A 24,443-nucleotide genomic window follows, 5' to 3' on the forward strand; every position below is an offset into this window, starting at 1 on the left:
CAGCTTAGAACATTAATTTATTGTTATCATGATTGTAAATTAAAATATTGGACTGAGTAATTTTTAGTGAAACTTACTTTGAACCTCTGCAGAAAATCCTCCCACGAAACAAACTGGTCAGTGTACAGAGAATTAACAGAGTAGAAAATCTCTGGTAAGGTTAGCGGGTAGAGTGCAGCCAAACAAACGCCCAAAAGTGGTTGGATCTTCTCGAAGGATGTAGCAGTAGGAAAACGAAGATTGAAATGTAGCTGAAAGATTTGGGCCAGCGATACTGGAAGAACCTTAAAATAAAAACAAAATTAGAGTTGGATCCTCAACGCTGAAAATATATTGAATCATTGAAGCTGAAAGGATACCTTGTAGCCAGCGGATTTAGCGACGAGATGGCCACTTTCAATGAGATCAAGCGTGAGTTTGGCGAAGAGAAAACTTCCGCCGGCTAACGACAGTAAATGTGAAGCGAATCGCGTCTGATTGGCGCCGCAGGAGGACTCCTTTCCATTAATGGAAGCAGTGACGTTCGCCTGTATTGCAGGACTCTGTATGCATCTGTAGTTTATGTAATCCGCCAAATCTCGCGATACATTGCTGCTGGCCGGGTCATTTGCGTTCTTATCCAAGGTGAGCCTCGTGTAAGAGAACTGTTTCGCGCATTCACGCAGTTGAGTCCTTACAGTGCAGACGATTTTTAACCAGCTGGGAAAGTTTGGAGCATGTCTTGTCAAGAATGAAGCTATCGTATCACCCCGATCAGGGCGATGGTACTCGGCCTCACAGATAGCGTCAATCAGGATCACCTAAAATCACAAAAGCGACAATTGTTAATAAAAGGAGGTCATTAGACACAATAAGCGTTAACGAAGCTAAAATAAGTTAAATGGTTTTTATTTGTTAACGCACCATATTGACTTCTGGCAGTCTTCCAGACTTTCGGAGACTCAACATTGGTTCAATGATGCCACGCGACAAGGCTAAATCCGGATCAACGGTGCATTCTCGTTGCGAAAGAGACCCCTGAAGATGGGGCTCGGAAAGCAAATACTCGCGGTAGGCAATCAATTGGGGTGCTTGGCACAATTGCGCAGCTAGGGAGTGAATGAGATCTGGTACAAGGCACGTACTATTATTGTCCGCCTGACAGAAGTGATAAGCAACCACGTGGGTAGCTAATTGTCGGATCTTATCATTAGTATTCTTGATGCTCTGCTCAAACCCGGCGATTGGTATCTGCTTATCCGGTAGATCTTCGTCACATTCAGCTATTTCTGAGCTTAGAGATTGCTCTCTTCGTCGACCAAAGCAGCTGTACTCAACGAGCTGAAGAATCAAAGCCGTCTTACCGGTTCCCGGCGAACCGGTCACCAAAACTCCGGGACTAGAGCCTTTAACAACGGTCTCCAATTCTTTGAGCAGCCAATTTCTTCCAGTGAACAAAGGATCCCTTTCGATCAACGGTACTTCGAAGAACAAAGGCTTGAGGGTGAGTTGAGCTGTCAAGTGAGGAGTTACAAATCGTAATTTTGAATCGATTGGTTTAACATTTCCATTACGGGCGCTTCGCCTTGCGCAAGAACGACGCTTATTCAGAGCTGTGTTGTCATCTGGCTCTTGATGGGCAACATTTGAGTGACGGCGCGACGTCAGGGGACTCGAACTACTGCCATTAGAAAGTCCAGACACCGAAACTGACATCGACATTGACATGGAGGTTGATGCTGAAATGGAGGTCGATATCGAGGCTAAGCTTCCTGCTGAATCACAGTCACGTTTTCCTTTTATTTTGGACTTTCCTTTGGTTTTAGAGCTCGAAGTCCTCAACGCGGCGGCCACTTCCGCCTCGCTGGAGGTTCCGGTTAGAGTCGACACCGGGCTGGTATTCGTTGACGCCATCGTCTGCTGGTCGAAGCTAGTCAGGCTGCTAAACGAGGTGTCATGACCCCGCGGCTCCAAACGGGTCGTCGGTCTCACGCATGCTGATGCCGAAGGAGGACGATTTGTTCCAGGAAAATCTGTCGTATCGACAGAAGAGTTTGTTCGCAAATTGTTCGAGCCTAGAAGTAGACCCAGTCGCATGTAGAGGTCGGACTGCGAGGATTTCCGGGTTTTTGTCGACAGAGGCTTTACATTTCCTCCTTCATCATCTGGAATCACAACAAATGACTGTTATTTTTCAAATCAAGACAAATATTCACAGTTAAAATAAAATTATGGCATTCAGCAAACTCCACGATGCATACAAACAAATAAAATTCCGCAAATGTTATACTCTGTGAAATTGAAACAAACAAGTGGGATGATTTTCATGCGAATTTATAAAACAAAAAATAAATCCACACGACGAGAATAAAATCTCCTGCCTGTTGTTCCACGATTGGATGGAAATTGCTGGCTGCCTGTAATGTCGGTGACATTTCTAGTGGGGGTCACGAGTCTTGTCAGCCTGTCGTTTTGATTAAGCCTGTCATCTTTGGTTGGAGGATCAATAAGCTGGTTCAATCCATCATTGGCAGTCCCCTGGCTCGTGCTCCAAAGTGATTTTATCTTCCCGAGCACGACTCCCGGCCATTTTGATGTTCCTTCCCAGGAATTTGTCATCCAAGCTAAGTTATTGTTTCATTATCAATTATTACATCATTACCATTGAGCAATATAACTCAAACCGAGTGAAAATGAAAGGAAAGTAGACAAATAATTTACTAAGATAAAAAATCATTAATGATTAAATTACCTGACAGCGCTGATGGATTTTCAACATCAACGGGGCTACATTTTTTGGCTCTCTGTGATGCAAACGGACTGCGAAGACCTTTAGGATTGAGAAAGAACCTCCGTCGCTGGTTCAGTGGCGTTGGACAGCCTGACGGATCAAATCAAACAAAATCAAATTAAATTACAACTATAAATTTTGAATTGAGTAAATTAGACACCGAATGATCAAACCAGGCACCAGTCACCAGGTACCAGGTGTTGGATGATAGATTAACGCTCTCAACGGTACAGGATTCATGATAGATGCTTTCTACGCTCAAGTAAAGAGCAAGAGGAAGAGGCTTATGATAAATTGACATGACGGCTGAAACCGGGGAGAGAAGGGAAAGCAATATCTAATCATCGGTAATTTAAAATAAATTATTATATTGATATTTACTTGCTGCCATATGTGATTTGTGCCTTGACGTGACCGACTCCGGCAGAACTGGTGGCTTGCTCTTAAGACCTTTCCCGACGTCTTGGCCCTATTGGAAATGTTAAGCTTGAATTAATAAAATCTATCAGCACTCTCTTTTCATAAGGGGTAAAAATAAGTGGATTTATATTTAAAGTTTGATGTCTAGTGCTTGGTCATGCAAACTTTTTGCTCATCAAGTGTTTTTGTGCAGGGTAATGTAAGCAGATGTGAGGATTGACGTTGAAGATGCTGCTGGGATAAAACCTCAGTCCCTGCACTAGTCAATAAGTTCGTCAAGAGGCGTCATCGTCGTCTGAATTGAATGAATGGACCCGCCAACACCAACCGATCTCGTTTGCTAACTTTGTCCGGGGATTTACACTCGTAGGTTGAGCTGTTGAGGATTTAATGTCCTCATTGGATTATATAAAGCTTTCATGTACACACATACTCGTAACGTCTGATGGTGGATGGGAACGTGTAGGCGTATAAGTATTCACTTTTTAAATGTTGATGCGTCATTCAACGCCTTCAGACGGACATTCAGTCAGAGTAAGTCTGGATAAGCTTTTTGCTTTTATTTGATAACCAAAAAGTCGAAGTTTTCTTTAGGGAAAATAATTTTTTTGCTCATAAATTTTCAACGCAACATTTTTAAAGATGAAACATTCAACATTTATTTACAAGGTGTGAAAAATTATTTTTTTTTTTTTTTTTTTTGTGAAAATTAGATTATAATTTCAGACTTTATTTCGAAAATGACGTTTTTTTTTGTTGAAAAAATTATTATACACTACTCACAAAAATTAAGGGAATGAAAAAAAAATGCAAATTTTTTTTAGATTTTCGACGGGCTGTATTTCAGCGGAAAATGATCGTATCGCAAAAATAAAAAATGCATTTTAAAGCTCTGAGACTCTAGTTTTCAGATCTTAAGGTCAAAATTTTTTAGGAAGCACGGTTTTAACATGATCCGAAAAAATAGAGCGAAAAAAAAATTTTCGAAATTTTTGATTTTTTTTTTCGCTCTACGAGCTCGGAAAAATTTTTTCAGATAAAGTGACCTTATGGAACAGATAGCCTTTTTATTCAGCTTCAATTTCATTTTTTATTTAGCTTGATACAAATATTCGTTGCGGAGATATCCGAGATTAGACGAAAAAGGACGTTTATGTCTTTAACCATTAATATCTCTGCAACCAATAATCGCACAGCAAAAAAAAGGACAGTTTTGGAAACTGGGAGAAATTCCCAATAAAATCCCATGAAAAAATTCCAGAAAAAAAAAATCTTATCGGTCTACGATACCGCGTTAAAGAAAATTGAAAAAAGTGACTTTTTCCCTTATTTTGGTTAATCGACTTTATCTTAACAAATATCGACGGGGAAGCTAGACATTGCAGGAATTTTTACACCTCAATGTACCCCTGAAAACCCTGTAAATTTTCAGATTGATCCATTCAGTAGTTTTTCCGCTCCGATAATTCAAAATTTTCAAAAAATTAAAGGAATGAGATTGTATCCATTATCGTGCTGCAATCTTCAGAAAAATGAAAAATTGATTTTTTTTTCGTTTTGCTCTTAATTTGCCTCGGCTCATCAGTAAATTTGAATAAAAAAAAAAGACAAACAAAAAAATTTTTAAATTTGAAAAAAAAAAATTTTTTTACAAAAAAAAAAAATTTTTACAAAAAAAAAGACAAACAAAAAAATTAAAAAATTTGAAAAAAAAAAAATTTTTTACAAAAAAAAAAAAATTTGAAAAAAAAAAAATTTTTACAAAAAAATTAAAAAAAAAATTTTTTTTTTGTAAAAACTATTTTTTTTACGAAAAAAAAATTTTTTTTTCAAATTTAAAAATTTTTTTGTTTGTCTTTTTTTTTTATTCAAATTTACTGATGAGCCGAGGCAAATTGAGAGCAAAACGAAAAAAAAATCAATTTTTCATTTTTCTGAAGATTGCAGCACGATAATGGATAAAATCTCATTCCTTTGATTTTTTGAAAATTTTGAATTATCGGGGCGAAAAAACTACTGAATGGATCAATCTGAAAATTTACAGGGTTTTCAGGGATACATTGAGGTGTAAAAATTCCTGCAATGTCTAGCTTCCCCGTCGATATTTGTTAAGATAAAGTCGATTAACCAAAATAAGGGAAAAAGTCACTTTTTTCAACTTTCTTTAACGCGGTATCGTAGACCGATAAGATTTTTTTTTTCTGGAATTTTTTTGGGATTTTATTGGGAATTTCTCCCAGTTTCCAAAACTGTCCTTTTTTTTGCTGTGCGATTATTGGTTGCAGAGATATTAATGGTTAAAGACATAAACGTCCTTTTTCGTCTAATCTCGGATATCTCCGCAACGAATATTTGTATCAAGCTAAATAAAAAATGAAATTGAAGCTGAATAAACAGGCTATCTGTTCCATAAGGTCACTTTATCTGAAAAAATTTTTCCGAGCTCGTAGAGCGAAAAAAAAAATCAAAAATTTCGAAAATTTTTTTTTCGCTTTATTTTTTCGGATCATGTTAAAACCGTGCTTCCTAAAAAATTTTGACCTTAAGATCTGAAAACTAGAGTCTCAGAGCTTTAAAATGCATTTTTTATTTTTGCGATACGATCATTTTCCGCTGAAATACAGCCCGTCAAAAATCTCAAAAAAATTTGCATTTTTTTTTTATTCCCTTAATTTTTGTGAGTAGTGTATAAAAATTTTTAAAAAATTTCACATGTAATAAATTTTTAAAACTATATAATTGCACTTGTATACAAGTGCAATTTATTTAAATAATTTTTTTTGTTATTATTTAATTAATGAAAAAATCAAAAATTGCTAAATGTTTGCTCATTCCAGCAACATAAGAAAATGGCCAATGTTGAAGTTGAAAGGAATGGAATAAATAGAACTATTATTATTATAAATAAAATGAGTCTACTTACGTGTGAACGGTACACGATGTTTGATCGCGAAAATTTCGACTTTGGAAGTGGACTGCTGCAAAGGGAATTAACCGCCGAGGGATCCTCGTTGTCATTCCAGTCGTCGATCGCGATCATGGATACCGGCTCGGAGGAGCTGAACCCGGTGTCGTAATGAGAGACATCTTCTCGAATTTGACGATCTGGAGCATCGTGCCGGCAAATGGGACAGGCCTCGCTTCGGAAAAGACAGGAGTAGCACCTTTCATGCCCGCAGGAATCAATCAGCCGGCGTTTTTTGCCTTTATCAAATGGCATCTCGCAGGAGGGACAAGTCGAGCCAGCCAGCATTCCTGTTGACTCCACCAGGGCGCGGATCTGGGCCAGATCTGGAAGTAAACAATAAATCTATTATATCGGAGACTGAGACTAAGGCTGAGACTGGTCAATGGGATAAAAGATCATTATTGTGGTACGTAGTGTGTTGTTAGCTTTGAATAATTGTCTTGATTGTTGGTATAGACGGATTATTGTAAATTATAAATTATAAATATTATTTGTGGATGGTAGGAATTATGTTACAGTGTACAGTACTAGTGACCTGTTAAAAAATGACGGGGTCATTTACTTAAGTCTAAGTCTGAGTCTACTACACAGAGGTTTATAATCCTCGAAAGACTTCTCACGATAGTATCAGAGCCTCGTGTAATTTATGATTTACGATCGAGAGGAGCCAGTACTTTCATACCAAACGACCAGCTAGAAACACTGTATTCCAACTTGTATAACTATAACCCTTTACTTTTATTCTATATATATATATATATATATATATACGTGATCCATAAAATCCCGGAAGAAAACTGTTCTTAGAGTTATTTTGCTGGTAATGTCGATCGGCAAATTAGACAAGCAGTACTAGTACCACCACTCGATCCTTAATAAATAATATCGAGGATTATTTACTGTTTTTTTAGTTTGTTTGCTGAGCTATCGCTCGTTTTATCACGCCTAATCCTAAGAAAATATTGCATCATTTTGCTAAAAATACGCGGTTATCTTATTATAGCTCTACCTCACCAAAACAAACTTATTATTTATAATAAATTTTTAACGACCTAATTGTTCATATTTTATGGTAGTAAATAAGTATTTTTATCATTAAAGAGTTTTTTTTTATAATATCTAAAGTATTAACAAATTAACACATTTTTTAACTTATACAACTACAGTGTTGTTGTTGAAAGTGGAGTTCTTTAATTTTAATGATTAATGACTGGATCATTTTTCAAATTCTACTTGGAGTTATAAATCAAGAACTTTCAAATTTTGTGGCAAGTTTAAAAATTTTATACTGTATTATTTAATTTTTTATACTGAATTTTAGGCGATTTAATTTTTTTTTATTTTAGGATAGAAATTTGAGATTCTTGAAATTGTTTTTACAATTTTATAATTTTGTCCAGCATTGTATAAAATAATTTACAATAGCACATTTTTTAAGTTATAAAATTAAAATATTGACATTAAAAGTAAAGTAGATTAATTTTGACGATTAATGACAGGATCATTTTTCAAATTCAACTTTGATTTTGAAAATTCAGGTTTCAAAATTTTATATCAAACAAATTTCACAATAAATTTTTATAATTTTCTGTCTCTATATTAAAAAAATTCAGAGTATTTTTATCGATGTAAGATTTATAAGGAGTAAAAGTATATTGATGTTATTAAATTTTTATTGACCTTTGTGTATGTTCCAGGTAGGAGGAGAATTTGTGAAATAGCAGCAGTAACAAGAACTGGGTGAGTAATAAAAAATGTTCGATTTACATTTATGTAACATAAATTGATTTATTAGGGACAAATTTTCTTTACTTTTAAGTAGTATCTCCTAAGTATCCAAGTAACAGAAGAACTACATCAGGTAGACTTAACCTTTATATTAAATGAAAACAATTGTTAGAATTTCTTAATATAAAATAAAAAAATAAAATAATAAATAGGAGATCGTTAGTGTGCACCGTTAAGTTTTTTGATCTCGAACTTTAGCAGGCTCTATTATAGAATAATGTTTTCTCCCTGCAGACCGTAGACTGGTAGATGGTATTCTCCCTTTAGACTGGCAGATCTTTAGCTTTGAGTCGAACGAGTACTGAGAGGAGATTAAAGAGAGAGAAAGAAGAAAAATAGCTTGTTAAAATCCTCTTGCAATGTGTCTGCAGTTGTAGACTACTAAGAGTAAAATATATTGTCTGGTACCCGCCCAACTACAGACTAAGACTAAGAAGTATTGTAGTGCAGCTACATACACAACTTAGCATTCGAACAACACGATTAAATATATACAAGCGAATGTTCGACCTAAAGCCAAAGCAATACATTTGAGCTGGAGTTACCTACCACCTGTTCACTCGTTTCTATTTTCCAACTCAAATTTAACTCTCTACTTTTAAATAAAACTCAAACTTAACTCTCTACTTTTAAATAAAACTCAAACTTAACTCTCCTTTTGTGTTTATTCCCTTCTTCAAACCCATACTGTCTATGTCAGGCTTTACCGATCTTTTGTTGTAGGTTGTAGGTTAAAAATTTATATGTACGCTTATACTTGTATACTTATGCTTAGGCATTCCCACGTTTGCTTTAAAAGATTCAATGCGTAGATGTAGATATAAATCTTAATGTATCAAATATATTTTAGTGTATGTAACATAATGTCTTAGGAATTTGTATGATCGTTTAGATAGACTGACAGGCGCCGGAGGTAATTACAAACCTTTCTAGTAACCTTGTGTTATATTTATGGGTTGCGTAATTTTTATTCAAATGGTGCTGCTATTAGTTCGGTTTCATTAAATGGATAGGAGAAAATTTATTTATTTGCTCCTTTTGTTTCGATTTTATGTAAGGTGTTTTGTATTTGTATTTTATGTTCACAAATTTTTTATTCGAACTTTGTCACGTGGATTTATTAACTCGTTGTGCTTGAAATCGAAGAGCAGTTCTTTTTGTTGTGCCAACTGTCGATCGTTATCACAAAAACCGCTGCACCAGAAAGATTGGAATCGGCTGTTTTTTGCCGAAAAGTTTATATTATCTTTGAGTCTTTGGTACGCGTCTCAATTCCGACGACATCTTGATATTTTTTGGTGAAATTCAACTCAATTTTTGTCTAATTAACAAAAGTAATAAATTAATTGAAAATATAATTAATAGACTGTTATTATTGATTGAATTTAGCTCAAATGATCCGTTTTGTCAGTTGATGTTCGTGCACATAAAACAGGCTGATTTCGAAAAAGGCAAAACGCAACTTGGTTACAGTGATATTACTTCGTCAGTAGTAAGTACCGAGAACAAGAAGGAGGAGGTCGAGACGAGTGCGTTGACCCATACCAGGTCTTACGGTAACCCGCAAGAAAACAACTGGATATAACATCGTTGATATAACATTCTAAATGACTTTGTGCACTCCATTAACTCAAAACTGTATAAACACTATTTAAATCTTCGCGCCATTTAATTCAGAATGAGCCCGTTAGGCGGCCGCAGCTTCTCGCACCCAAAAATTCCTTTCTGGTGGGTATATACAGTCGAGGATAATGGACACGTACGCCTGATCAAAAGCAGCTGTCTAACGCGCTCTATTTATTCGCAGATCGTAAAAGATTAATCTTTTATTTAAAGTTCTTTGACGGACATTCACGTGCATTCAACCGAATTAAAAATCCCGTAAGTCTTTTTCTTTATTACCCTTTTCAATCTTTTTTTTTTTTTTTGTAGGGATTCAAAAGAGAGATGATCGAGTCTTAATTTTTTTTATTAGTATTTTAGATTTAGTGATTAAATAAAATTGAAATTCTGGAGGATTTTTATTGCAAATTATTTTATTTCACAGCTAGTTTACGATATTGATCATGGAAATTTGTTAAATAAATTTTTCAATCAGTTTTTAAGCTGTTAAATATAACAGAGTTAAATTGTAAAAGTTGTTGCTGAAGTATTGACTGATAATTCTTTTTCTCCATCAAAATTTTTAATTGACAACTAACACTGTAAATTTTACTGAACAAATTATATTATTCAGCATATTTTAATTTGGATATTTTTGTCAAATAATAATTTTTATAGCTAACATCTAAAAGGAATTTTAACAGAATAAAATTAACTAATTAAATTGTTACAAATTTGTTATATATTAAATAAAATTAAAAAGTTACAATATGCAATTTAATTTTTATAATTTGAAATTTGCCTGGCTTGTTTTTACATTTCACGCTGTAAATATTCAAGTTTTAACAATTATTTTATCAAAAAAAAAAAAAAAAAAAAAAAAAACATTCTATAACCGCGAAACAAAAAAATTACCACGAAAATTTTTCATTAGCATTTCTTAAATATTTTTTTCAGATTCTCACTTTTATCATCAAAGCTACCACTAAACTCTTAAAAGCAAGACTCAGATTTTCGACATAGAAGTCGTTAATTCGATCCATTAGTATCTTATTATAAATCCTCCCGCAATTTACAACACCCGTATCTAAACTCCGATTCACCACAAGAGGATAAAAATTTATTACAACCAACAAAGTAAAAGATATCCAATAAAATAATACAAGTGAAGAAGAATAGCTTTGAATAGTTTGTACGTAAAACGTCTGAGATAAGGCTGATAATGATAACGAACCGGCGCCCTGGTATTCCGGAGTAGAAGATTAAGCAAAGAGAATCCGTGTTATGTGTAGCATATTAACTGATATACGGGACTGGTGAGTAAGACTGCACAGTGAAGAGATAGGAAGCTCAGATTAATCGAAATTGATACCGACGTATCCTCTTATATAAATATATACCTATATAAATAACATTTGAGCGGTGTAATCTTTGACCTGAAGAAGAAATCGGATTTTAATTTTATGTCCCAAGTCCTATGGCTCCTGGATAGCATCGATAGTAAGCTACGACGCCATTAAAGCTACACTCCGATCGGCAAGGGGAAGAAGAAGAAGCAAAAAATGATTAAAAAATAATTTACAATAAATATACATATATAATTTATAATATATGTGCGCTTACGCTGAGAGCAAGGTCTTGTTATCGTGGCTCGTAAAATACCCGATTGGAATTGACGCTCATGAGAAAGCGAGATAAGTGTGACTATTTGTGTGCTCACGGTTTAGGTCGGGCTCTTACTCTTAACTTCTGCTTGTCTTTATGTGTGTTGTGTTATATTACACGGTACATATAGTACCATTACTTCCACACATTACAACATATAAATGTGTATATTTATTCCTCGTTAACCATCACCATAACATACATTTAACTATTTTGTATTATATCCAAGACAAGTGGAACAGGAAAGATTGTTTATTCTTAAAGTTATATTAACAGAGTTTAAACTCGGATTTTTTTTTTATTTTTTTATTTTTTGCTATGTAATGATCAATTGGAAAATAATACTCGTGTATATTTATACTTAATATTTGTGTACCTACATCCTGTATAATGTACAGTGATGCTGTGTGCTGAAAGGATTCCATAGATCAACAGCTAATAGCTAATGTGTATTTGTATTTATATATTAAGTGAGGCCGAAGTTATTAATGGATTTGCTGAGTAGATGAAAATGTCCGAAGATAAATCTCCAATCGACGTACAGTGATCCAACGCAAATTATTATTATTGTTATTATTTATTGGAAGGCATATTGACATAGTTAGAGGCTAATATTGACCCTGACCTATGTCATAAATAATAAAACAAATGTACGGGACCCGAAGCTGCCTCCAGTCAAGTGCAAACATTTTTGTTCGAGACTATTAATCATAACTTTTAATTTATTGTTTTATTGTTTTATTGATTTCAATCGAGTGTCGGAATTTTTCGGAATTTCTCGCTGTTATTATTTTAATTGATTTTATTGAAGAAACTTCAATTGCTTCCGTATAATTTATTTTTTTTTAAGGATAAAAGGCGAAAATTAGACGAGAAAATGAAAATTGAAAAGTTTATATGTGACATCAAGAATGAAACATTCTAAATTTTTTTATAATGTTTGAAGAATTGTTTTTATTTTTCTGAAAATTAGATACAATTTTTTTTGTTGAAATATTCTTAACAAGAAAATAAAAATCCAGTTATTGAATAGTTCTTTTATCGATAAGCAAAAAAAATCTTTTTGCATTTTTTAATAAAATTCTGATGATTTTATTTTGTAATATTATAAATTTTGACTTTGAATAATTATGCACAAAAACTCTGTGCATTTATTCTTTGTAAGGTAAAAGCCCCAATAGATGATCATGTACCAGTATATGATCACTCCATGTATTTGTATACCTATATTTGTGAATATAGATATACAAATGCATGGAGTGATCATATACTAGTACGTGATCATCTATTGGGGCTTTCACCTTACCAAAATTTTTTCCCTTAAGAAAATTACCAATTTAATTTTGCAAAAAAAAAAAAAAAAAACGATAAAAAATTTATAGAATTATTGGCTGGTAATTTACGATTTTTTTTTACCGAAGCCCGAAATACTCAACTGGTTAGTACAAAGCCACGTGGCTGGTTCCGAGGATCCCGGGTTCGATTCCCAACGTCTGTAAATGATTTATGAAAAAATGAAAAATCAAAATACGGAGTTTTACGAGCATTGATATATATATTATATATTGTGAATGGTGAATTCATAAAAAATTTATGGATCGGATTTTTTTATGGCGATAAATTTAGCAAATTTAAAATAGATAAATTTATCGGAGAAAAGAAGATGCAGCAGAAGAAAATATTTAAAAAGGAGATAAAGGAAAAAGAAGAAGAAGAAGAGTAGTTTATTATATATTGTGTAAAAAGGGGAAGAAAAAAGAAGAATATAGAATTGCGTGACTAATAACTGTTAATAATAATTCTCATGGAATTTACTTGAGTAAAAAGATACAAGAGGAATTGATCTGGCTTATTAACTTGGATTAATATAATAGTGCGTGTATCCATACGCCATACACATATGTATATGTATATAAATATTGTAAACGCGGTACGCGGTACTTTTTACCAGCACTCAGACAAGGGCCTCTGGATCTATAATGCATTTAATTTGAATTAAATAGATTCATAGCTACTAATTTAAATTCCCTTTTCCTTCTATATTAACTAAGCTTAACATTAACTATTAAAACCGTGTAATTGATATTACTTGCTTTGATTCTTCGTGTAATTTCTCACATTTCGTTATTTTAAGAGTCTAATGTATATGGTACAGCGTGCATTCGGTTCAGTATGAATTAATGTGTTGTATATTATGTCAAAAACTTGTTCTACATCTTGATAAGAAAATCGATCCATCGTAGGTCCACCTGAGGTTTTAATTTAATGAATCGAGTATTAACTTGTATTTAAATATAAGTAGATATATATATTGTATATTGGTGCAGTGGTTATATAAAAGAAATGGGAATGAGAACGAAATAAGATTTCTCGTTTCGCGGTTGATAATTAACCAGTTGGAGGTATATAATTTTGAGGCAGTTAAATCTTTCGCAGTTGAACGCCTTTGTGAATGATTATTACAAGTGTGCTAAGTGTCCACTAAAAGTCCTTATCCTGTAAGATAATATTTTTTAGGTTGTAATTGCCTTCTAAATTAAGACGTTAAATTGCTGTTGGTTTTGTTCACTTGGTAATTGTTAATTAGTTTTTTAATAATAATTATAATGAATATGGATTGCACGTGAAAAAATTGCACGAAATAAAATTGTGAATTTATTTGAACTTGAGTAATTTGAAAATTATTTTTGAACTTAAATACTTGAGTGTGATCACAAGTTTTGAGCTCAGGCCTTTTGTAAATTTTATAGTAGTTTTTGAAACTCTAATTAATTTTTGATTTGAGTTCTTGAGTCCATTTTTAACTCAAATTATCTTGATTCAAAAATTGAAGTCTTCTAACTCACAATAAACTTGATTTTGAATTTTAAGTTAACTTTTCAGACAATTTCAGACTTAAGAGAAGTTTTTGAATCTTTAATCTTTTTTATAATCTTGTTATCATAAATTTTGAGTCTTTTTTTGGAAATCAAAATCATTTTATCTTCAATTTTGATTAATTCATTCTTTACAGCCTCTAAATCCATTTTTAGACCTCAAATCACCTTTCTTTTGAGTTTTCGAGTATTTTTACTTCAAATTGTCTTGTCTAAAAAATTTGAGTCTTTTAAAACTCACAATTAACTCAATTTTTAATTCCAAGTTTACTTTTGAGACAGTTTTAGACTAAAGAGAAGTTTTGAAACCAAATCATTTGTATAATCTTGCTACCATAAACTCTGAGTCTATTTGTGGAACTCAAAATTACGTTTTCCGCAATTTTAACGTACACGTTAATATATATATATTTATTAGTTTCTTTCAAGCTCTAAATCTATTTTTGGAACTGAAATTACTCAACCGCAAATTTCGAGTCTACTATAATCCCTATAATCACTAATTTTGAGTCATGATCCCTTTCGAAGTTTAAAATTCGTAATAACAAACATAGCGTTTTGCGTTTCCGTGTCCTAACAAAACGTACCAAGCTAATAAAAGCGTGTTAAAAAATCCCAGTTTATTTATGAAGCAAATTACTTCCGTGAATTCTGACCCATTTCAACTGAAAATTACTCAATCTGTGTCTCGTAAAAAAAAACTTTCAAAATTTAAAAGTTTTGAACCTTAGCAAAAAGGATATATTGAAATTAAATTTCTCATACTCATACTACTGCGTTGTAAATTGAAAAACTTTACAAACAAATTTACGAACAAGTCCCATAAATAAAGTTCAAAGATAAAAAATCTAAAAAGTACCGACAGCAATTTAGCTACCACTAAATAAACGAAAGTGTCTAATTCTAATGCACGACGACTGTCAGGTGTCAAGTCATCACAATTTTGCCCTTCGTATTATACTCAAGGTTTCACACCAACGGCTTGTATCACACAGCTAATACCAACAACTACATCTACAAGCTCATAAAATGAGTACAACCTAAACAGGTTTGGTTCCATGACCAGAGACGTTTCGAGACGATGCACCCGACTGGATGTGAAAAGGAACAAAAATAATAATAAAAAAACTGAAAAAAAAATAAAGAATAGGACCTGCGTCTTGGCGTCTTGTCCTCTGTTCAGTATCCACGAATCTCAGCACTCCTGGAGAGTCCCTGTACCTCTGTAGGTATACACTGCCATTTACATTTCATGCTGACCTGCCTATGCCGTTTCTCATGCTTTAAAGTAAATAATAAATAATATTCCGATCCAAGTTAAGTCTATGCAAATCTATTATTCTGTTTTCAATGGCTAGAAATTTTTTCCCAGTCCCGTACTCAGCGAACCAAAAAAATTATATTATATTATTATAATGTAGTATATGAAAGCTTGAGCACTTCCTAGAAGACTAATTGTACGCCGACACTTGAACGCATCACCAGATCATTAGTTAAGGAATTTTTATTATTTTTTTTTTAAATTAATTATTTTTAGTTTAAAAGTAGTTTTTTTTTATGAACGAATTTGTCACGACTAATGACGGTAATTTATAATTTAGATTTTAGAAATCGGACCCGTGAGTCTGGGTTTAGGGAGCTATTATTTTAAATTATCTTAAGTATAATGTTCATTGCAAATAATTTTTAACATTTTTTAAAATATATAAGACCAAAATTTTTATATAATTTTTCTTTTATTTGAAGTTTATATTTTTCCAAATTAGATCATTTAAAAGAACTTTTTTCTTCAAAAGTCAAAACTTTGATCGTTTTTCGAAATGTTTCGAACCAAAATTTATATTCTAATTTTTCCAAAAATTTAAATTCAATTCATTTTAAAAATTAATTGAAATTATTAGTTAATAATATAAGTCAAAAATTCAACTTAATAAATATATTTCCATAAATAATCGCTTCTATAATTGAAAAAATTTATTTCTATTCACCAAAGTTGATTATTTTCAGTGATGAGTAGAAGAATAAATTTAAAAAATAACCGAATTTGTCACGTCTAATGACGACAATTTATAATTTATTTAGAAATCAAAGCCGAGGGTCTATCTGGGTTCAAGTATTGTAGTATAACATTACGTCTTTACAATTATTTTGAATTATTTGGAATGGTATAGGTCACTCATCGCAGAAGAGGATGATGATGATTGTGATGAAGAATTGAGGCTTTCGATCAGCTTTCACCGTTATATTACTTTACAGATGTATTATGCCCATATTACAATGCCGAGTGTTATATTTGTGTATTATATTTGTAAGTGTATTTAAAACGTCAGCTTTTTTAAAAGAGTAAATATGTTTTTTGGTCTCTGAGTCACAAATCGATTTGTAACGTGTCCAGTTGGAGATAATCGATGTGTGGGTTTACACTTGAGACGGATAAAAATAAATATCGGTGATGTCTCAGTTATGGAGATTCCGATTCAAGAGAGAGCGAGTGAGACAACTTGATTTAAAGATGCGAATCTTTTTTTTATTTCTGAATTCATTTAACAGTTCCTCTACCCTCTTGTTTTCTCAACTCATTTTTTGACTCTGTTAATTTAATATAAATATTTAATTACTCTTACTCTTATTCTTATTATTCAGTACTCTGTTCAAAGGTCGACTATGTCTGTGAAATTATAATCCTTTTAATTATATGCATTTTGTTATCTCGCTTTTTTACGCTTCGCTGTTTTTGAATCACCATTTTTCGCAGAAACTAATCGAGATAATTATACGCGTTTTTAAATTTAAATTACTTATTAAGATAAAAATATTAATGGTAATTTACGTTTTTTTTCTTTAACTTTTAAATTAGCTTTAAATTTATTTTTTAATAATTTATTCCTCGCAAAAATATTCAAAAATTCATCTTATTTTAAATTAAATAAAAATAATTTTTGTTATTTTAAAACTGCTCGTAAAATATTAAGAAAAAAATAATATCGTGTTTTAACAAAATTTATTATTTCTTACAAAGAATTAATTGTTTTCAATTCCCAAAAAAAAAAATTTCAAAGATATCATTTCGCAAAATTAAAAAAAAAACTTTCAGTGAACAAGAACTTATAATAAAATGAATTTTTTATAAGATTTTTCTGCTAGAAAATAATAAACATAGAATTATACGCTGAAAAAAATTTTTTGTTAGGGCAGCATAAGACAAGCCATAGAAAAAAATTATTATGTTAGCATATTAGGGATAACAAATCTTATGTTATAATAAAAAATACATATGTTATAGTAACTAATTTGATGAATATGTTTTATTAACAAAATAATTTTTTATTGTAGTAAAACCCTTTAGTAATTTCAATAAAACAGTTTAGCTGAACTAACAAATTAATTTGTTGAACCAACTAAATTCTTTCGAACGAATAACAAATATTTTTTTTGTTTTAATAAAACATGTTTTGTTGCAATTAAATTAACTATTTTGTTGGTCTAACAAATTTTCTTGTTGAACTAGCTAAATAATTTTGTCAAAATAATTAATTGTAACGGCAATAAATTTATTTTGTAATTTTAACAAATTTATTTTTTTAAGGCAACAAATAAATTTTGTTATTTTAACGAAATTAGCTAAGTAATGGTAACAAAATAATTTAGTTGTAATAGATTGATTTAGCGGTATTATAAACTGATTTTTTATTGCAACCTGGCTCACTTTGTTAAATTAACTAGTCAATTTATTATTACAAGTAAACTCATTTATTACTACAACATATTTTTCTGTAATTCCATCGTCTGTTGATTTAACAAAATCTCTTTTATGGAGTGAGATATTAAAAAAATTTTTTTAATTATGAACTTTTGTACAGTAATGTTTAAATTAAATTTACAAATTTTGCACTGTTAAAAAAGAGAAAACAAATTCTTTAACTAAGAAATTTTTCAGGATTTTTTTTCTTAAATCAAGTTTCTTTTTTCTATCAGTATAAGACAGACCAATTAAAATCTAAACAGAAAAAAAAATATTGAGCCCATTAGAAAAATTTTTTACATAAATTTCTAGCTCGAAATAATTGTACCGGAAGCAATAAAATAAAGTTATGAATGTAAATAAAAAAAAAATGACGAAATGGCAATCGTGAAAAAAGTATACTGAATATATAAAATATAAAATCTGTGCCATAAATTAATTACTTTAATTCAGAAAAAATTTAGGCGATAAAAAGTGTGTCGAGGAGATAAAAAAGTATGAATTGAAGTATATAGAATATAATATATAAAGTAGTATGAAGTTTCATACATAAAAATAAAATAATTTAGTGTCTACTTAAGACATTAGCAGATAAAAAAATGTTAGTCAGACTCTGAGTGAATATCAAAAGAATAAAAAGATAGAGCAGAGTAAGGAGTAATATAACGAATCGTGACTTTCGATCTTGGGCTTTCACTGGATGAATGATTTCATTGGAGATGTTCGCACGGCTCTCGAATCGATTCGTCACGTGCCAGTGCCGATATATCGATTTCCTCTTTATTTCTCAATAATATTCTCCATTACAACAAATACAAATTAATTTTGAGTTTTTTTTTTTATTTTTGTAAAAATTATTTTATTTTATAAAATTAAATCCAGGTTACTGAGGTGACATAACACCAAACTAACGTTATATCTGTTGTATAATGGTGTGTTGGGTCCCTTTATGCTTTTATTTGTATTTATACATATTATGCTTGTGTACAATCTTATACTTGAGGGGCTTTTATTTTTTATAAATAACAAAACCGGTCTTTAATCACTCGCTGTGATTTAATGCCGTCTCGTGCACAATGTTAAGGGTCATTATCTAAATTAGTCGAGTTTTACTATCTTTTAGTTTTTAGGTTTTAACAAAACTATTTTATAAATTATCTTTCAGTTTTTACTCATTATAAATTATCATTATACATCTCTAAACATGATAAATAAAGGTTAAGGTAAATATTATTGTTATTTAATTTACTGAAAATATTTAAGTTACTTATGAAATATATATAACAAATGTAAACTTACAAAATTTTTAAAAATCTCTGCAATTTTTTAATATTTCTTTACGATGATTAAGTGAAGAGTTATTTAAAAATTCTTATAATTAACCATCTAATAGTGAAAATTTAAAATAATTACCTTGAAATTTTACAAAATATTTTTTTTTGACTTTCAAGTTATTTTATGAAGTTTATAAAAAATATGTCGGATAATTAACTGGCGTTTTTTAAATTGAGAAACGGAAAAAAATATTTATGTTTGTTTTTAAATAATTGTAATGGTAGACCACCTGTTGGCAAGCAATTAAGTGCCGCAATTGAGGCGCTAATTTCTGGAGCGTGACGGCCTAAGTCCTTTAGGACGCAGGAGTGTTATTACTCAAATATTATTTTTAAAAAATATATATTTTTTTTTTATAATAATAATAAGTGAAATATTAAAATTTTTTAACCGACTGATAATAATAACATTTTTTCTTAAATAAACATTTGTCGTTTTTGTAGTGACTAGATAATTAGAACTACTAAAGACGGTGTATCTCCAAAAAAAACTGGAGATAGCCCCATAGTATAAAAAATTTTTTGTAGTGAATTTAGTAAGCTACAACTTTTGATTTTTTCCAAAAATCAATATTTCAGGAGTTATGGTCTTTTTTGAAGTAACTAGATAATAATTTTTCATTTATCACTGTGAGCATTACTTAAATTACTATATCTCTTAAAATATTGAAGATAATTTTGTAGTACACAAACATTGTTGGTAGGAAATTTTGTAAGCTACGTTTTTGATTTTTTGATAAAATTAATATTTCAGGAGTTACAGCCATTTTTAAAGTTTGACTATAATGATTTGGTATTTGAATTCAAAAATTTTCTTTTCAAACCATATTATTAAAAATAATAATAATAATAAAAAGGTATGAAGCATGACGAATATTGGATTTTTATCTGCCAAAAGTTTGAAGAATGTGAATCATTAATGGTTAATAAATGAGTAAATTATCTATGAATTTTTACACTTTCTCTTATTTAAATCACTTGGCCCGGAAATTTGATTTCAATTAATCATTATTTAAAAGTTTTAAAAATTTTTATAAATATTACTCTATTGGTTATGAGTTATGATCATAATGATATATAAATATTGAATATGTGAGAATATGTAAAACGTTTTACGCGCAATGTTACAAATACACCTGTGAATAATGTCTAAGAAAACAGGTATTTCATCACGGTGAACACGTCACTTTAAAAAGTCTATTGGAATTTAAAAACAGCCACAGTCAGTCTTAGTATGATAATATTATATCTAATAGCGAGCCGATGAGTCTTTGTCATGTTTTTAAATAATCTACGTGTATGTTTATGCTGGTTACTCCTTGATGTAATATGTATTATGTCTTGAAAGTTTAAAGACTTAAATGCGCGATTTTATTTGCTGCTTTTTTTTTTTTAATTGTGTGATCATTCTTTGCAAAATTTTTTTTTTTATTTTAGTTTTAATTTACAATACACTTTTTAAATAATTACTTAGTATTATGAAATATTACAAATGCAATTGCATAAAAAAACATTTTAGTTGAAATTGTTTCCACTATTTATAGTGAAAAAATATTTATTATTGAAAATTAAGATTAGATGTTTCTGAAAATTTATTGTTCAAATTTATAATACGACATTTTTAGAAAAATATTTGCAAACTTGACAATCATTTTTTGTGCTTTTTAAAATAACAGGTATATAATACTGAATTTTTCTTAGCACTTCTACAAGTTTAAGATCATTTTTCAGGATTATTTCTGCTTTCACGCTGTTGGTGTTGAAAATTAGTCCGCCAAGAGGCCATTTATTTTTAGTGAGGTAGATTTATAATTTAGATATCAAAATGAAATTTTAAATTAATTGATCAATATATTTGACAAGATTTTATCACGTTGAGATAGGAGTGAAATTTCACTAATTAGATTTCTATTTTTAATTTTTAAGAGATTAATAAATAATTTATGTCATATGAATTTGAAACTTTGAATTATAATTACAAATTTGTTTGATGTTTATTCTTTCAACAATCTAATTTAACGTCAAAACAAACTTTAAGATAGAAAATTTAATTAACTGTTAATGAATTCATTTATTTAAAAACATTTTATTAAATAAGAGTTTACAAAGTAAAAATTTTGTTTTATTCAATTCTTTAAATTCATACATATACTTTAGAACAAATATGAATTTATCGTCAAAATACCATTAAAATTTTCTCAAAGTAATTAATTAAATTTTTTTTTGCAACAATAATATCACAAAGTTTTTTATATATTTTATTATTATTATTATTATTATTATTATTCAATCTGAATAATTTCGCACTCTTTTTCTGTATAATAATATTTATAATAATACTGTATCTGTATAATAATCTGTAAATAATCTTTATCATTTTTATAAGAAAATGAAATTTTTTTGTAAATTCACATCAAACACAAAAACTAAATTTAATAAAATATTTTTCACACAAGTTAGGCCTGAAGTTTTTCTAATTTCAGTTTTTTTTCGCATCAATTCAAACTTTTAACCAAAATTTAGAAATTATCCCTCCAATTTTCAACACTAAAAAATTCCAAACGTATCTTATACTGAAAAAAAAGTAAACTTGATTCTCAACAAAAATTCATAAACGAAAAACATCATTTTAAAGAGCTTAATTATCTTGAATCAATTAAAAAAAAATCTTGAACTAAGAAAATTCCGTTATTTAAGTAAATATTCTTTGATTCAAGAGAATTAAATTCCTCAGAATGATTTTCTTGTTAAAAAAAATTAAGTTAATTTTTTTATCTTTGCAGGTAAAATAACAAAAAAAAAAAATAAAATTCTTGATGTACCACAACCGACTTATTTAAAATTGACATTTGGGATTCCTTGGTCTTCCGCCAGTAATAAATATAGCGTCCCAGCACCGAGTAATTGAATAGAATAAAATAAAACGGTAATGAGTATTGTTAGGAGTAATATAATCCTGATAAGCACACCTAGGTATCATTGGAATTGGAACCTCAGGCGCCTGATTGTCGGGACTGATGCTAGCCCACGAGCATTACCGGTATAAGACCAGAGTACTCTTGTATTTATATTTTTATTTTTATCCTCCGAATGGAAGTTTAATGCCAAGAGTGAGAAGAGCGCCTGGAATTGAATCTCGGATTTTTTCCTTGGAATGAGAGGAGCTAACCGCGATGAAGAAGAAAGAAAATCACACACTCACCAAGAACCGAATGACTAAGACCGGATCCAGGCCGCGGAGGCGAGCACCTTCTCATCCTGTCTGGAGGCGCCATACCTTCCTTATTTTGTTAGCGAGTATTATATATGCTTTTCTTCTCTTCTTCTTTATATATTTATATGAGAAGAGATGAGCAGAACACTTGGAAGCTAAGACTCAACTTAAATCCAGTAGCAGAGTCGTCAGCACTCCCGTCTCATCGTTCACCTCCAGATCACTCGGGGCATCCAGTCACGTTTTAACTTCCCACGAAAGATCAGATATTTATGGATTTAGGAAGAAATATATACTTCATATTTATAAGTTATTTATTTATATTTTTATTTAATATTTATATTTAACACTCGCACTTGAACCACTTAAATAAATCCTTGGGAGCCATGGGTGTGTTTACAATATTAAAAGCTGGCAAAAAAAATTTTAATTTCGGCAAAGTTTGAGCGGAAAAGAAGAAGAGATAAAAAATGAGAAGTGTACGGTAAGAAAGCCCGCGGCAAACTGATTGCTGGTTGCTGCTGAGAGTGCGAGTACGAGGGATAGGAGGGTACGGACAGAATCGAGTAAGTGAAGAACCAACTGGCGGTAGAATGGGGCCCGGTTGTATTATATATACTTTAGCGTTTCACGCTGAGCGTACGATATTACAGTGTTCAGTACTACACTCACATATATAAATCTTAACATTTAAGCTAAATGTTGCTTTATTTTGCTTGTTGTTTATTGTCGCTGATATGAGATGATAAGGAATTGTTTTAGTGCTTAATTGGCTTTTCGGGGAGATTTCACGGGTTTTATGCTTCGAAGGTTCTACTTTTAAGTTTTTAGGTGTATTGGTCGTTGCTTTTAGTCTTGTTATGGAGCAAGTGGGCCAAAAGTTCGAGAATTAAATGAGGATAAGGTTGTTTTATTCATAAGTGGATTGATGTACCCCCATGGGTACTCACGGGAAAAAATACGATATGTTTCATGGGTTAATGTCGCTCTGACGAGCAAGTACTTGCTTGGCTCGACGTTTCCTTATCAGTAGAGTGACATTAGAATGTTTTTATTTGTCGTTTGTAGATGTAGGGATAAGTAAAAACCAGCGAAAGAAGTTTTTTAAAAATTGTTTTATGGCTTTTTTTATGTGAGAGCTTTTTGAGGTTTCTTTTTGAATTTTGAGCTTTGAAAAAAATTTTTAGGAGGAAAAGTGGGAACTTTTTTGTACATTGCAAAGAAATTTAATTAAATATTATTTAAAAAATTTTAGTTTTTTTTTTTATATTTGATAGTTTTTTTTAAGACATTTGTTTTGATTTAAGTGAATTTTACTTGATTGAAAAATTGGGGTTTTAATTTAAGTCAGTGAAACTCTTCAAAAATATTATGTTGGTTCAACATTTTTTATCTTGAATCAACTTAATTTTTTTATCTATGTAAATAAATTTTTCAATGTCATTTTTGTTGATTTTAAGACGTGCGATTAATCTAAAAATTTACACACATAAGAACAATTAAAATAAAATAATTTAATCACTTTGTCCTATATATTAATTATACTAATTTAATAGAATAAACGCATACAATGTAAATATTGTGCTTCTTTTAATTAAGTAAACTTAATTATTTCAATTTCATAAAATATTACCATCTAACGCTTCTTTTTAGTTATATTAAAAAATGTGAGAGTAAATTATAGTTTAAAAAAGTACGAATCACACTTTAGTAGCAAACGAAATTAAAAAGCAAAAAATACTTTTGAATGATTTTTATAAGTTTAGAATAACAATAATGTGTTTTAAAAAATTTATTTTAATGTAAAAAATACCTAAGTTGCTTTTCAAGATATTTTTGTAATAACTTTACTTTTACGAAATATTTACAACAATTTTATCAAGAATCCCAAGCATTGTTTTCAATAAAATGAATTTTTTTTGTAATTTCTTTTATTTCAAAAGTTTTTTCATTATCTGTTTAATCTATTATTTTTCTAAACTTGTTGAAAATTATTTTATACTTAAGTTTAATTTACTATAAAATCATGTTTTTTAGCTTTTTAATATAAAATTTCCTTATATT

The 24,443-nt window shown here is 30.5% G+C and overlaps 1 protein-coding gene across 6 annotated transcripts in view; it reads right to left on the reverse strand.

Annotated features, from left to right (window-relative positions):
* The window catches only part of LOC123265091 (protein TANC2), a 52,134-nt gene that overhangs the window by 2,494 nt on the left and 25,197 nt on the right, over positions 1 to 24,443 (reverse strand). The window contains exons 1-8 of one of the 6 annotated variants that reach the window (XM_044728698.1): positions 22,368 to 22,939; positions 6,114 to 6,481; positions 3,152 to 3,239; positions 2,732 to 2,869; positions 2,361 to 2,603; positions 904 to 2,144; positions 360 to 800; positions 78 to 284 (exon numbers count right to left, since the gene is read on the reverse strand). In XM_044728698.1, coding sequence (XP_044584633.1) covers positions 78 to 284; positions 360 to 800; positions 904 to 2,144; positions 2,361 to 2,603; positions 2,732 to 2,869; positions 3,152 to 3,239; positions 6,114 to 6,481; positions 22,368 to 22,440 — 2,799 coding nt within the window. In that variant the 5' untranslated portion in view covers positions 22,441 to 22,939. Of the gene's footprint in view, positions 1 to 77; positions 285 to 359; positions 801 to 903; positions 2,145 to 2,360; positions 2,604 to 2,731; positions 2,870 to 3,151; positions 3,240 to 6,113; positions 6,482 to 22,367; positions 22,940 to 24,443 lie in introns of those variants that run through there. The other 5 variants (XM_044728696.1, XM_044728697.1, XM_044728702.1 and 2 more) reach the window with 5 other exon arrangements.

This window comes from Cotesia glomerata, linkage group LG5 (assembly GCF_020080835.1).
Source record: "Cotesia glomerata isolate CgM1 linkage group LG5, MPM_Cglom_v2.3, whole genome shotgun sequence".
Lineage (NCBI taxonomy): Eukaryota > Metazoa > Arthropoda > Insecta > Hymenoptera > Braconidae > Cotesia > Cotesia glomerata.